This window comes from Physeter macrocephalus, chromosome 18 (assembly GCF_002837175.3).
Source record: "Physeter macrocephalus isolate SW-GA chromosome 18, ASM283717v5, whole genome shotgun sequence".
Taxonomy (NCBI): Eukaryota; Metazoa; Chordata; class Mammalia; order Artiodactyla; family Physeteridae; genus Physeter; species Physeter macrocephalus.
The window spans coordinates 87693874-87705717 of NC_041231.1; the positions used below are offsets into that span (position 1 = coordinate 87693874).

Below are 11844 nucleotides of genomic sequence, written 5' to 3' on the forward strand. Positions count from 1 at the left end.
CTGCTGCTTTTATAGGCATTTCCTGGGGAGTAAATCCGGTTGTCTGATTGGTTATTACCAAGATTCACCTAAGTAGCCAATAGAAAAGCTCTATTTCCATACCTCATTTGCATAGTTCTGCCCATAGATGACAGCTTTGCTGTTTGTCTTCCAATTAACTAAGACGCAGTCTGCATCCTTCATTAGCATAAAGGCCCTATAAATAGCAGAAATTCGCTTTCTATTTCCATTTTATTTTTCGTGTTTTGAGGTTTTAAAATGCCAGAATCAGCCAAGTCCGTTCCTGCCCCGAAGAAGGGCTCCAAGAAGGCGGTGACCAAGGCACAGAAGAAGGATGGCAAGAAGCGCAAGCGCAGCCGCAAGGAGAGTTATTCCGTGTACGTGTACAAGGTACTGAAGCAGGTCCACCCGGACACCGGCATCTCGTCCAAGGCCATGGGCATCATGAATTCGTTCGTCAACGACATCTTCGAGCGCATCGCGGGCGAGGCGTCGCGCCTTGCGCATTATAACAAGCGCTCGACCATCACTTCCAGAGAGATCCAGACGGCCGTGCGCCTGCTGCTGCCCGGAGAGCTGGCCAAGCACGCCGTGTCTGAGGGCACCAAGGCTGTCACCAAGTACACTAGCTCCAAGTAAACTTGCCAAGTAAGCGTCTTTACACCTAACCCCAAAGGCTCTTTTAAGAGCCACCCCCATGTCCACAAATAGAGTTGTAATCTGCTGCTTATTTTCTGTAAATTGAAGTTTGGGCCAAAGTACTGTGCATTAATTAGAAGACAAAGATAGATAAATTTGTAAGTCTTATTAATGGGTCTAAGGAATGACAAGTGAAGCTGTTACACTGCCAGGTTATTGGGTTTTGGCATTGTTGTGTCAAATGTTATCCATTACCCGTTGCAATTAGGGGCTCACCCCAAGTATAAAGTCAGCTATTTTTTGAGTCCCAGTGATCAATGTACTGTAATTGACCTACAGCTATCTGAACATGAAAATTAACTGCGTAGGTGCCTGGTGGTTTGTAATACGCAGTCGGGGTTGACGAACTGTTTTAAGAGATGCTTGCAACTTGTCAAGTTTCCATGGAGGTTGAACTGAGGGCTGGCACTGAAAGGCGGGGAAACTAGGCGGGAAGAGAAAGGACGCTATTGAACTTGGCATACAAAGTCTCTAGCAGAGAACGTTCCCAAACCAGGTAGTCGCGCGGCGGGGAGGGGGGTTGGGGGGTAGCTGGCAAGTTCCACCTTCCCTTAAGCAGTTTAATCTTTGTTGCAGGGGAAGATTTTAAGGTGAAAGAAACGCATTTTCCATTTAATTTATCCAAGTCTATAACACATTTTCAGCACCTAGGAGCAAACTTTGCTTTCTCTGTAAAAAAGTGGGAGACTACAGGAATAAAATTTATGTTACAAGGAAAACACGGTTTTTTGTTGTTGTTTAACGATTTGAGGTAAGATACAATGTGATTTAGATTACGTAACATTAAGACTCCGTGATACTAAATGTGCAGTTTTCTTTGATACCTGGGAAAAATACTAAGGCCTGTCTGGCGCTAGATAGGCGTCCATTGGAACACGGCTCCACAATTACTGGCTGCCTAACCTGGAAGTTACCTGAGAATGAGGTGCAGCCCTGGCTTAATTAAGGTAGAAGTGCAAATATAGGACAATGGCACATGCTTATCACACAAGCTCTTCAGCCAAACTATAAGGTTTCCCAAGTCCTTCAACAACTGAAATTGGATTTTTTTCTATACCCCTAATGAGCCTGCCCAAGGACTGATGATCCAAATCAGACTAACCTCTCCTCACTGCCAACTAATCATTTTACCCCCAAAATGTGCAAACATTCACTATCCCAGGCTGACTACAAGGTTTTGTTTTGTTTTTGTTTTCTCCTTCTCTTCCCCTCTTTGACTCACATATAAATTCTGGTTTGCCTTTGTTGGATGAAATAACAACTATTGCTTGATTTTTCTTCAATACAAGAGCAGGCTGGCTAATCATTAACACTTGGACCATTTATTTCTGAAGATTCCACCAAGACATTGTTTACCCGAGCCCTACCTTAGGAATCAATAGAAATGTGAACTGAAAATGTACCTTGTCTAGCCCTGGGCACTTTGAGTTTTCTGTTCATCTTCCCTTGGCTCTTGTATGCTAAAATTTATTTTTGCCCAAGTTTGTTTCTTATTTTGGTTCTTAGATTGTACTTTGTGGATTGGATACACATTAGTGGTTTTATTGCTAGATCATTAATTAGTTGGTGACAGAGGACAGGGTATCTGGAATCTGGTTCATTTGTTCATCTTTTTCGGGTTGTTTGTGTTTGTCTGAGGATTCTGGTCATCTCTGGCATTTGAGAACACAAGACCAGGAAGTTGGTGTTTTTCTTTTTGGCCTTTGATGGGATCCACTGTGTTTGGTGTTTGGTGTTTGTATACTGTGGGTTCTTTTAACTAAAAATCAGTTTCTTTCTTCCTTTCAGAACTGTCTGTTTTCGTGATTACTCAGTATGAGTCCAAATAATTGTCAGTATCTGCAAAAATAACATTCCTGCTTCAAATATAAATGAATATAAAATGGCCGCCTAAAACTTTTAACTTTAATAAAGCGTTAGACCTAACAGAAGACTTAAGACAAGAAAGAAAACAAGGAAACAGCATCTCTAGCCTACAACTGGCCTGTCTCTTGCTATGCCGAAGCCTCTAAAGTTTATTATTCAATAATTCCAAAAAAATATTGTCCCTTCTTGCTCTTTAAGTAAGGTCAGAGAGGAGAGAGAAGAAATATGTCATTATAAATAGAGCTATTGAGTCAGAAAAAAGAGAGGGCTTCCAATACCTGTATAAAACAAACATTAAATAGTTTATTAACTTTACTGAGTTCATTTTGAGGGATATGGCACTGGAAACTATAATTTCCTACCAAACTTAGAAGGATATCAGAGAATTTACTCATATTCCCAGCAGTGGTGTACCCTGAGGGATCTCTGATCTTAATCACATTTGTTTCTTTAACTGATCAACATACTTAAATCTCTGGTTGCTTTTAAATTAAATCTCTTTAAGTTTTGTTCCAGTTTCACAATTAGCTCCTCTAACTTGTACAATGATTGAGAATATTTTCTGCTTTATGAATACAAATAATTTTGAGCAAATTATCTACCTCAGCAGAAAATTTTAAAAGTTATAATAAGAGCAAAATAAAATTCTCCAGATGCTTTATATGTGCTACCTCTTTAAGCTGTAACTCAGACAGAAAAGAAAGTTTAACTGAATTTAATTAGTGGTCTTAGTTAACACGTTACAAGATAAGAAACAAAACAGAACTACTCCATTATTTTTTAACAACTTAAATATTTAAATACATGGCATGTAATTCTATAGGAAATTTTAAAATCACATATTTCTAATCACGTTAACCCTTTGGATAAATTTGCTGGCTTAACAATTTTGCTTTACAAAATGGCTCTACATCTTTTTCTTTATTATTGTCATAATGTAAGAATAATGTTAGTATAGTATTCTGGTTTACACAAGTTTAGAGGTTATTTTCTTTAAAAAAAACTAAGTTAAAATTACTAAATTTCTTTAACTCTACTGATTAGATGAGTTATCATCACTTTACTTAAAATTTTACATTACGTAAATAATGCATTGAACTAAATTATCACAAAATAGTGATACTGTAGATAGGTAATGTCATTTTTAAAATGGAATTAATTTTTATAATGTTACAAATCATAAGGACTCATTGTGTCAGCTTAAATTCTGAATTCAAAGTCTATAGATAACTTTAAAAATTTAGATAAATATTAAATTTGGTAAATTAAATAAATTGGAGGGTACAAAATACACATCACTAAAAACAGATCTATGCAAGTCTTTTATTTTCACACAGTTGAGAATGACCATAGATTAACAGGTTAGAGAACATATAGATGCCATAGGAGAATAGAAATAGGTATGCTTGTTTTTGCTACTTTAAATTTGTGGAAGGGATATGTAAAGTGTATATGTGAGCCCAGAGAACAAGGCAGGTTTTGGACGGCCTCCCAGTTTCCTTATGCCTATGAGGGAACACAGTTGCCTGCTTTTCTAAAGGGCTGTCATTAATACAAACAGCTCTGACTCTACCAAGTACTATAGCTGCAGAGAAACACAAATATGTACACAAGCAATGGCTATGTTTGGTCTGTTTATTTATTAGAAAGTTGTTACCGTTCATTAATGTAGTAAATTCAATTTTATATGTATTGTCTTATTTATGCTGACAAGGTAAAAATACTTTAGAGCTGCCAGTAAAGACTGAATTTATAACTATATTAATTTATCAACCACCCCTAATAAAAATTGACTATCCAAATCTCTCATCTCTCTGTAGCCCAACCACCTCCAGACTTCATGGTCATGTAACAAAAAAATAACTCCAACAACAAGCACAAACTAGTTCAAGTTTTACAAAGATGTTGATTATCTCAAAGACTTGGCAAGTGTTTGAATCTTGCCATATATCCAATTAGTACAAATTGAAAAACAATAAAGGTGGGACAGTGCTTCAACCATATGTCAAGAACCACAGCATTAACAAATCAATTTCATGTTATTGTTTTGAAATATATGGAGCTTTTTTGCCACCTGGGAATACTTGTAATAGTTTTAAATAATGAAAAATGAGATCATGGATAAAATATAAAACTATTCTTATCAGAACATATCGATCTATATCACCCCCTAACTGCTGAGAAGATAATACAAATAATTTAAAGTAAAATTCCCAAAAGAACATAAACTTACTGTGCCAAAATTTTACTTCTAACCTTAATAATAATGATAATATGATCTACATCTAAATAGTCCCATAAATTCTCATCATTTGAAATTGTACCACAAGATCCATGTGATTTGTCTTTTCTTCTCTTTTGACATGTTTCAGGTGTCAGATATTATCTAAAACTAATGTAGGCTACACTGTCATATATACAACAAATGCAATCTACATTTCAAACAAAGACTTCAACAGACACACCTCTACATAATATACAATTAAAGATTGTATTAAAAGAGACTCCCCAAAGTGTCAACTTTTAACAATGCTAGAAAAGGCCATTTGCAGTATTTTTAACTACAAATGTTGTTTTTAAGCTTCAGGACAAATTGATTTTTTTTTTTTTTTCACAGCATAAACATGTTTAGAATCCTGCCACTTGGATATACACTCTCATTGGAAAGCCAATCTTGACACATTAAAAGATTTCCAGAATTTTGGAAGTAGGAAGCTTCCTCCTAAGATTCTACAGATCAATATGAGATCTCGAATAGATAGCTTTTTCCTACTCCTTCCCGTTGTGTTATTCTTTGCCCTTTTCTCCATTATCAGTTTTTCCAATGATTAGATTTCGGATTTTTTCTTCCCAAGTATTAGAAAAAAATTAAAAATCCTCAGAGCCTAGCCCTCTATCTATACCTTGACTAAAAGTTCCTGAACAAAAGAATGCGTACTACATAATTTATTTCTGAGTATGGCTCAAATTAGAGTTAAAACTGTGGTTAGGAAAAATGACACTTATTTAACTTAAATCCATCAAGGTAATCTTTGAGGCCTGTTCTTCTAATTAAGACACGTCAATTAAGTACTTGAAGATAATAGAGATTTCAAATATTTCTTATTGTATTTGTGATTGTCCTCATAACTTTTTTGTCTTCCTCCTCTGTCTAATATGCAGATGACTAAGTGTTACAAAGAGGAGACTAAAACCTGCTACTCTATTATGAGAGTCTTGACCAAAGTGGGGAAGTTGAGAAACTCTGATGCCAGAAATGGTGAAGATATGACCTACCTAAGATGGAAATGCTGACTGAGAGTCAGTGGACCATATTATACAGAGGCAGCCTGTCACATATTCTTCACAGCCAATCTTGAGAGTTTTTAGACAATCACTATTTTTCTTTTTTTTTTTAATCCTCTTTGGTCTGTGTAAGAAGAGATTGTCCACACTGAACTCTTTCCTACTGAAAATAATGTACAAACATGATATCCTGTTCCTAGACAGTCCAAAGGCATTTCCTCCCCTCTTTCTCTTTCATAGTCATCTTTTTTGACTTTGTTGGATGAAATCAATCTATTGCTTGGCATACCTTATACACAAGTTAACAGTGTGCTAATAATTAACTAAACGTCAATTTAGTTAGGAGCAATTTAGTAAGGATCAATCCACTCATACCTGACCCTAAGCCACTGACATTTAATGGTACGACCTCTCAGGGATCACCAAGGTTCAGAGAAACCAAATACACGTTAAAACAGAGCCCTTGGTAAGATGCACCCATAATCTCCCTAAGGAGAAAAGAATTTTCAAACTGAGGGTCACAATGTATTAGTAGGCTGTGAAATCAATCTCATGATTTGCAACCAGCATTTAAAAAAAAATAAAATAAACTAGATGAAAATATATCAGAATGCACTTAAGGCAGTATTGTTTTCAGAATTTATGTTTCAAATGTGTGTGTAAGTGCACACGTGAGCATGTATGTGAGACAGAGAGAGTGAAAGAGACTTTTCTACCTCACTTTGCAATCAGAAGTTTGAAAGTCTCATCATCTCATTTCCTCTTCAGAAGTATTTCAAATGTAGACTCTCTCTTTTCCCACACTCCCTCCTCAAATGAAGCTCTTGTCTTTCTTCTGAGACTATTACAACAGACTACCAACCTCTGACATTAGGCTCTCCACAGTAATGGTTTATGTGAAAAATCGAAAATCAAGGCAACTACAACAACCATACAAGAAGACAACTACTACAAAAATACACAAAATCTCTCCTTAAAAGCCTCTAGTGGTTGCCCAGCCTGTAGAATGTTACCAAATTTCTCACGCAGGCATTTGCGGATCTTTACAAGATGGTCCTTATGGGATTTTCCTTTGCTGAACCCTGGACTCTGATCATATTACACCGTTCCCTCAACATCCTCCTGGAAGGCCGGGCCTTGAAACTCTTATACACCTCTGAGAAAGGGGAGTCCTAGAACAAGCCCAGAGAAACATCCTAGACATTATTCCAATAACTCTTTTCCCACAGCTCTGCAGGACACCTGCCAGCCTAGTCCTGTTAGAGATCTGGGTCTGTCGTTTCCACTGAGCTCTTCAGACCAGGGTTCCTGCCTCATATTTTATAGTTAATTAAGTGCAGGGATTGTATCTGTTTCCTTACATATTTTTTTTGAGGGTGGAGGGTGAAGGGGGTGGGGGTGGGTATAGGGGCAAGGTTTGAACTAATGAAACCAGAAGCAAAACTCAGTTCAAGATGCCCTCCACAAGGGGGACCTGATTTTGGCCAAGCAGATATCATAAGTGAGATCCAGGTAATTTACTCCATGCTTGAGGGTCTGCTATCAAGCCTTAGGGACTGAGAAGTGGTTTTAGTCACAAGCAATCCACATGCCTGTAGATCATTGTTTAATAAACAATTAGATTGTTTGCCCAAATAAGGTGTTATCCTGAAGTTTTTTGACAATTCTAAAAGCATCTTCCAACTCTGCAGTGAGACATCTAAGATATCTGTGTTACTTCCCTCATATACATAAATAATTTTCAATAAAAATCAGCGCGTGAATAATTTATTTTCTCCACCAACTGAAAGCCAACCATTTGGAAGACCACTTAGAAGAGATGAGATAAGTCATTCGTTAAAAATTACTTTTATATTTACACGGAAAAGAGGAAGTTTTGTGCTTCCCTTTGAATTTTGTTGAAAATCGAGGGCTTTATTGAATAGTTTTGGCATGCAGGGTCATTTTTCATTAAAAGGCAAAAAGACATGTGAAATCTGTATCTCTATGGATTATTCAGCAGTGGAACCTGGGCGATTCCGTGCAGAGGGTATTCGAGGTATTCAACTTTTGGGAGTGAAACAAACACAAATGCTCCTTCCCCAAGGGGCGGGGGCGGTGCCTGAGCGACGCACCAATCACATCGCGCCCTGCCCTATATAACGCCCTGAGGGCCGTCCAGTACTTTACGCTACTTGCTAGGTGATACCTATTGCTTTACTCTAGTGTAATGTCTGAGATGGTGACCGCAGCTCTAGCGGACTCGGTTCCACCGTCCAAGGAGAAACCTCCATCCAGAAAGCGGGGCAAGAAGCTGGTTGGCTTGACGGGTGGAAGTCGCAAGACCACAAGCGTCTCATTGTCCAAATTGATCATCGATGCCCTTTCCATTTCTCAAGAGAGAACTGGCATGTCTTTGGCAGCGCTGAAAAAGGCGCTAGCAGCCGTGGGCTATGACGTGGAGAAGAACAACAGCCGCATCAAGCTGGGTCTCAAGAGCCTGGTTAGCAAAGGAATTCTGGTGCAGACCAGGGGTACCGGTGCTTGCGGCTCTTTCAAGCTCAGCAAGAAGGTTGCTGCTGAGCCCACCAAGGAAAAGGTCAAGAAGCCTTCTTCTACCAAGACGAAGAAGCGGGTCTTGGCCAGAGACTCCAAGTCTCCACAGAAAGCTAAGACCAACAAAAGAGCAAAGACGCCGAGGACAGCACTGGCTGAGAAAGCTGGTAGGACTGGCAGAAAAGCTAAAGGCGCTAAGGGCAAACAACAACGGGAAAGTCCAGCGAAGGCCAGAGCAGGGAAGCCCAAGGCTGGGAATTCTAAACTGACCCAGCAGAAGACTAATCCTAGGAAAGCAATAACCAAGAAGTAAAATTTCTGCAACGGCCAGTTTTCATAGAACCCAAAGGCTCTTTTAAGAGCCACTCACATGATTTTAAGAGGGTGTAACATTGCGTTTTCAGAAGACTCCGGAAGAAAAGACTATTCGTCAACCTTATTGCTTGCCAATAAGGAAGTTTGTGATGCGGTGATAGTGTCTTGTCAGACAAACGGTACAGACTCTGAAGAGCTTCGGATACTTAGTGGTATGCTGACTGCCCAGTTCCAGAAAGTTAGTTTGTCCATCCTAATAAAAATAAGGCACAGTCCTTGTATGTAAGTTCCTAAATGCTTACAGAAGTGCTGGATTTTAAGTCGAGAGAGAAGAGGAGGTCAGCTCCGTGCCCAACCATACCTGACCATGTTTTTTCACCTAATGCTACTCTGGTATATGATTTAATGTGCCTTTCCATGTAAGATTTCTGAACTCAGTCTCCATGGACTTTACAGGGGTTAATATACAGAAACCAAGGTCTCAATTTGGATTGGTGAGAAGTTTACTTCTCGTTAAACAGATTTCTTTCCACTATGAGTGATTAGTTGCGTAAATCACAGATGTTTCCGTTTTACATTTGCAAGAATATTGAAATGCCTTTCACCTTCATTAGTTTGCAAGTAGTTACCAGATGACTATATATTAAGCACATACTGTTACATTAAAATTTGGTTTGATAATATAATTAGTCTTAATATAATTGTTATCTATTTATGAAGAGAATGATAGGCTTGTTCAGATTGTGCTACACAGGCTGAAAAATGTTAACTCTAAAACGTGTGGAGATGTTGGAGGTTCCAATATTAGGGTGTGACCTTTAAATCACAAACCTGCTTGTACTAGGAAATGCTTAGTTTGATAATATAGTCTTAATATAATTGTTATCTATTTATGAAGAGAATGATAGGCTTGTTCAGATTGTGCTACACAGGCTGAAAAATGTTAACTCTAAAACGTGTGGAGATGTTGGAGGTTCCAATATTAGGGTGTGACCTTTAAATCACAAACCTGCTTGTACTAGGAAATGCTTAGGGTCGGAGTTAAAGCATCTTCTTCGCTTTAAACAGTTTAATTTGTTTTCACTTAGTTTGTAATTTAGCATTCTTAAAGATCCTCGTAAATAAATTTATACTGTTAATCTTATTTTGGGCCTTGGTATTGGGGGCGACTTCGAACAAAGCCCAGTGCAAAACTACGTAATTAATGCAGTCACACAAACATGTTCTATATCCTGTCTGAATTCATTTGTATAATCGGGCCACGGAAAAAAATTAATTGTATCCTATATGGAAAACGACCAAATACAATGGTTTCAATTTGTACAGAATCAGCCACAGCCCTGCTTTGCTTGGATAAGGTGGCCATTGTTTCCGAGGTTGGAGTTGGGATAGTGCAGGAAAATTCTTCACTTGCCGGACAAGGCAGTGAGCTACTTCTCTGTGTCCAGCAGTGCACTGACCCCAGACTATCATCCCAGAGAGAAAGGAGGAACAACTGGCTTCATCCCGCCCAGAAGCCAGCCGACCTCCCAGCACTACTCCAACCTGTGTAGAACCGGCTCGGCCACTCTGCGCCTTTGCTCCTCGGGTCCTTTGGCGCCTGGCATGCATCGGATTAAAAAGTTAACCAATGAAGGTTTTCCCTTAAGTTCCGGGTACCGGTATGAAACGCCTTGTTTTGGCCAATAGGAAAACAGCCTTGTAACACCACCCTCCGCAATTTAACAGTGGTTTCTTCGCCACAGAGAACCAGCCAATGAAAGCTTGTCCCCAAAGAGCCTTCATTTGCATAGCTGTGTGTTGTGTGGATGATACTGTGAACTTTTGTGCCATGGATGCCTCCAGCCGTCCACTTGACAGTTCTCAGAATATTTCCAGATGCACAAAATAGGCACATTTCTCTCATGGGCCTAATCTTATATCACTTCACGTTTCACCGTTTCTGAAAGCCTACTTTCTTCATAAAAACCCAAGTTTCTTAACACCTTAGTGAAGCGCAAGGCCCTAAGTACTTAGTTACATAACTGCAGTATCATGCAGCTTCCTACCATACTTCACACGTGAAATTAACTGACATTTGGCTTTCACACACCTCCACAACGTCCAACAGCCCTTCAGCGAGTTTGTGGGCGGCCCTGAAAAGGGCCTTTTTGTTTTTTTTAGATGTCGAAGTCTGTCTCGGCCGATACCGTGATCAACCACCGAAGCCGTAAAGGGTGCGGCCCTGGCGTTTGAGTGCGTAAACCACGTCCATGGCGGTGACAGTCTTCCGCTTGGCGTGCTCGGTGTAGGTAACAGCGTCCCGAATCACGTTCTCCAAAAATACTTTCAACACCCCGCGAGTCTCCTCGTAAATCAGCCCAGAAATGCGCTTGACACCACCACGGCGGGCCAGGCGACGAATTGCCGGTTTGGTAATACCCTGGATGTTATCCCGTAAGACCTTGCGGTGACGCTTAGCGCCGCCTTTGCCGAGGCCTTTACCACCCTTCCCGCGACCAGACATGGCTACTGTCGCAGTAATTCCCTGAGCTTAACACTGCTCTTTAAATAGCATTCTTGCGGACCTGATTGAAAACGAGAGCCCTGGTGGATTTTCCAAATTAGGTCATCAAGGGGTGGGGCAATGAGGGGACTTATTAACATTTCAATGTTTTGATTGGTCGGAATACCTCGCTCTTCGTCTGGCGGGCCGGAAGGTGAGGTGGCCTTCAATCAGCTGGAAAGCTTTAGTTTCTCTTTTGCGTTACCCTATTTTTCTTCTGTGTGCGTTTGCAAGTTGAGTGTATTCAGCTCAAGTACACGGAGCAAAGAGCTTCACTCTACATTTCCTTTTGGTAACTTGGTAACTAATAAGTTAGATAATGGTTCCTTGGGGAAGGTAAAAATAATGTGTAAAGGAAGATAGAGTTATAGGTCAAGGGACTTTCCCTTTCGGTCCTTTTAATGTTTCAGTTTTAAAGAACGCATTTTGATGGGGCGAAGTATAAGCCTGGCCATGAAGAGGCTCTCGTCCTAAAACATCTGTGTTTGGAAAGACAAAAAGGTAGACAAACGACTGCAAATTAAAACTTCTTCATTTTCTTCTCTTCCTCAATTCAATTATGTACTGGGTGACTCCTTTTTCTGCAAATGCATGTGAGA

At 39.6% G+C, this 11844-nt stretch overlaps 3 protein-coding genes across 3 annotated transcripts in view; 2 read left to right on the forward strand and 1 right to left on the reverse strand.

The window, feature by feature from the left end:
- Window positions 1-224: 224 nt before the first annotated feature.
- LOC102981111 (histone H2B type 1-C/E/F/G/I-like) lies at window positions 225-2138 on the forward strand. The gene has a single exon (XM_007128617.3). It carries the CDS (start codon window positions 259-261, stop codon window positions 637-639), a length of 381 nt encoding a protein of 126 aa, XP_007128679.1. The 5' UTR covers window positions 225-258; the 3' UTR covers window positions 640-2138.
- Window positions 2139-5503: 3365 nt separating this feature from the next.
- H1-6 (H1.6 linker histone, cluster member) lies at window positions 5504-9367 on the forward strand. Its single transcript, XM_028479418.2, has one exon. The coding sequence runs from the start codon at window positions 8060-8062 to the stop codon at window positions 8696-8698; it is 639 nt and encodes a 212-aa protein (XP_028335219.1). The 5' UTR covers window positions 5504-8059; the 3' UTR covers window positions 8699-9367.
- Window positions 9368-10823: 1456 nt separating this feature from the next.
- LOC102979220 (uncharacterized) overlaps window positions 10824-11844 on the reverse strand; it is a 25725-nt gene continuing 24704 nt past the window's right edge. The window contains exon 4 of the mRNA XM_024121835.2: window positions 10824-11227. Within this exon, the coding sequence (XP_023977603.2) occupies window positions 10895-11227 (333 nt within the window). The 3' untranslated portion in view covers window positions 10824-10894. The remainder of the gene's footprint in view (window positions 11228-11844) is intronic.

What these genes read in the sequence shown, in the direction of transcription:
- LOC102981111 (XM_007128617.3), top strand. Translation starts at nt 259, where the DNA reads ATGCCAGAATCAGCCAAGTCCGTTCCTGCCCCGAAGAAGGGCTCCAAG.
- H1-6 (XM_028479418.2), top strand. Translation starts at nt 8,060, where the DNA reads ATGTCTGAGATGGTGACCGCAGCTCTAGCGGACTCGGTTCCACCGTCC.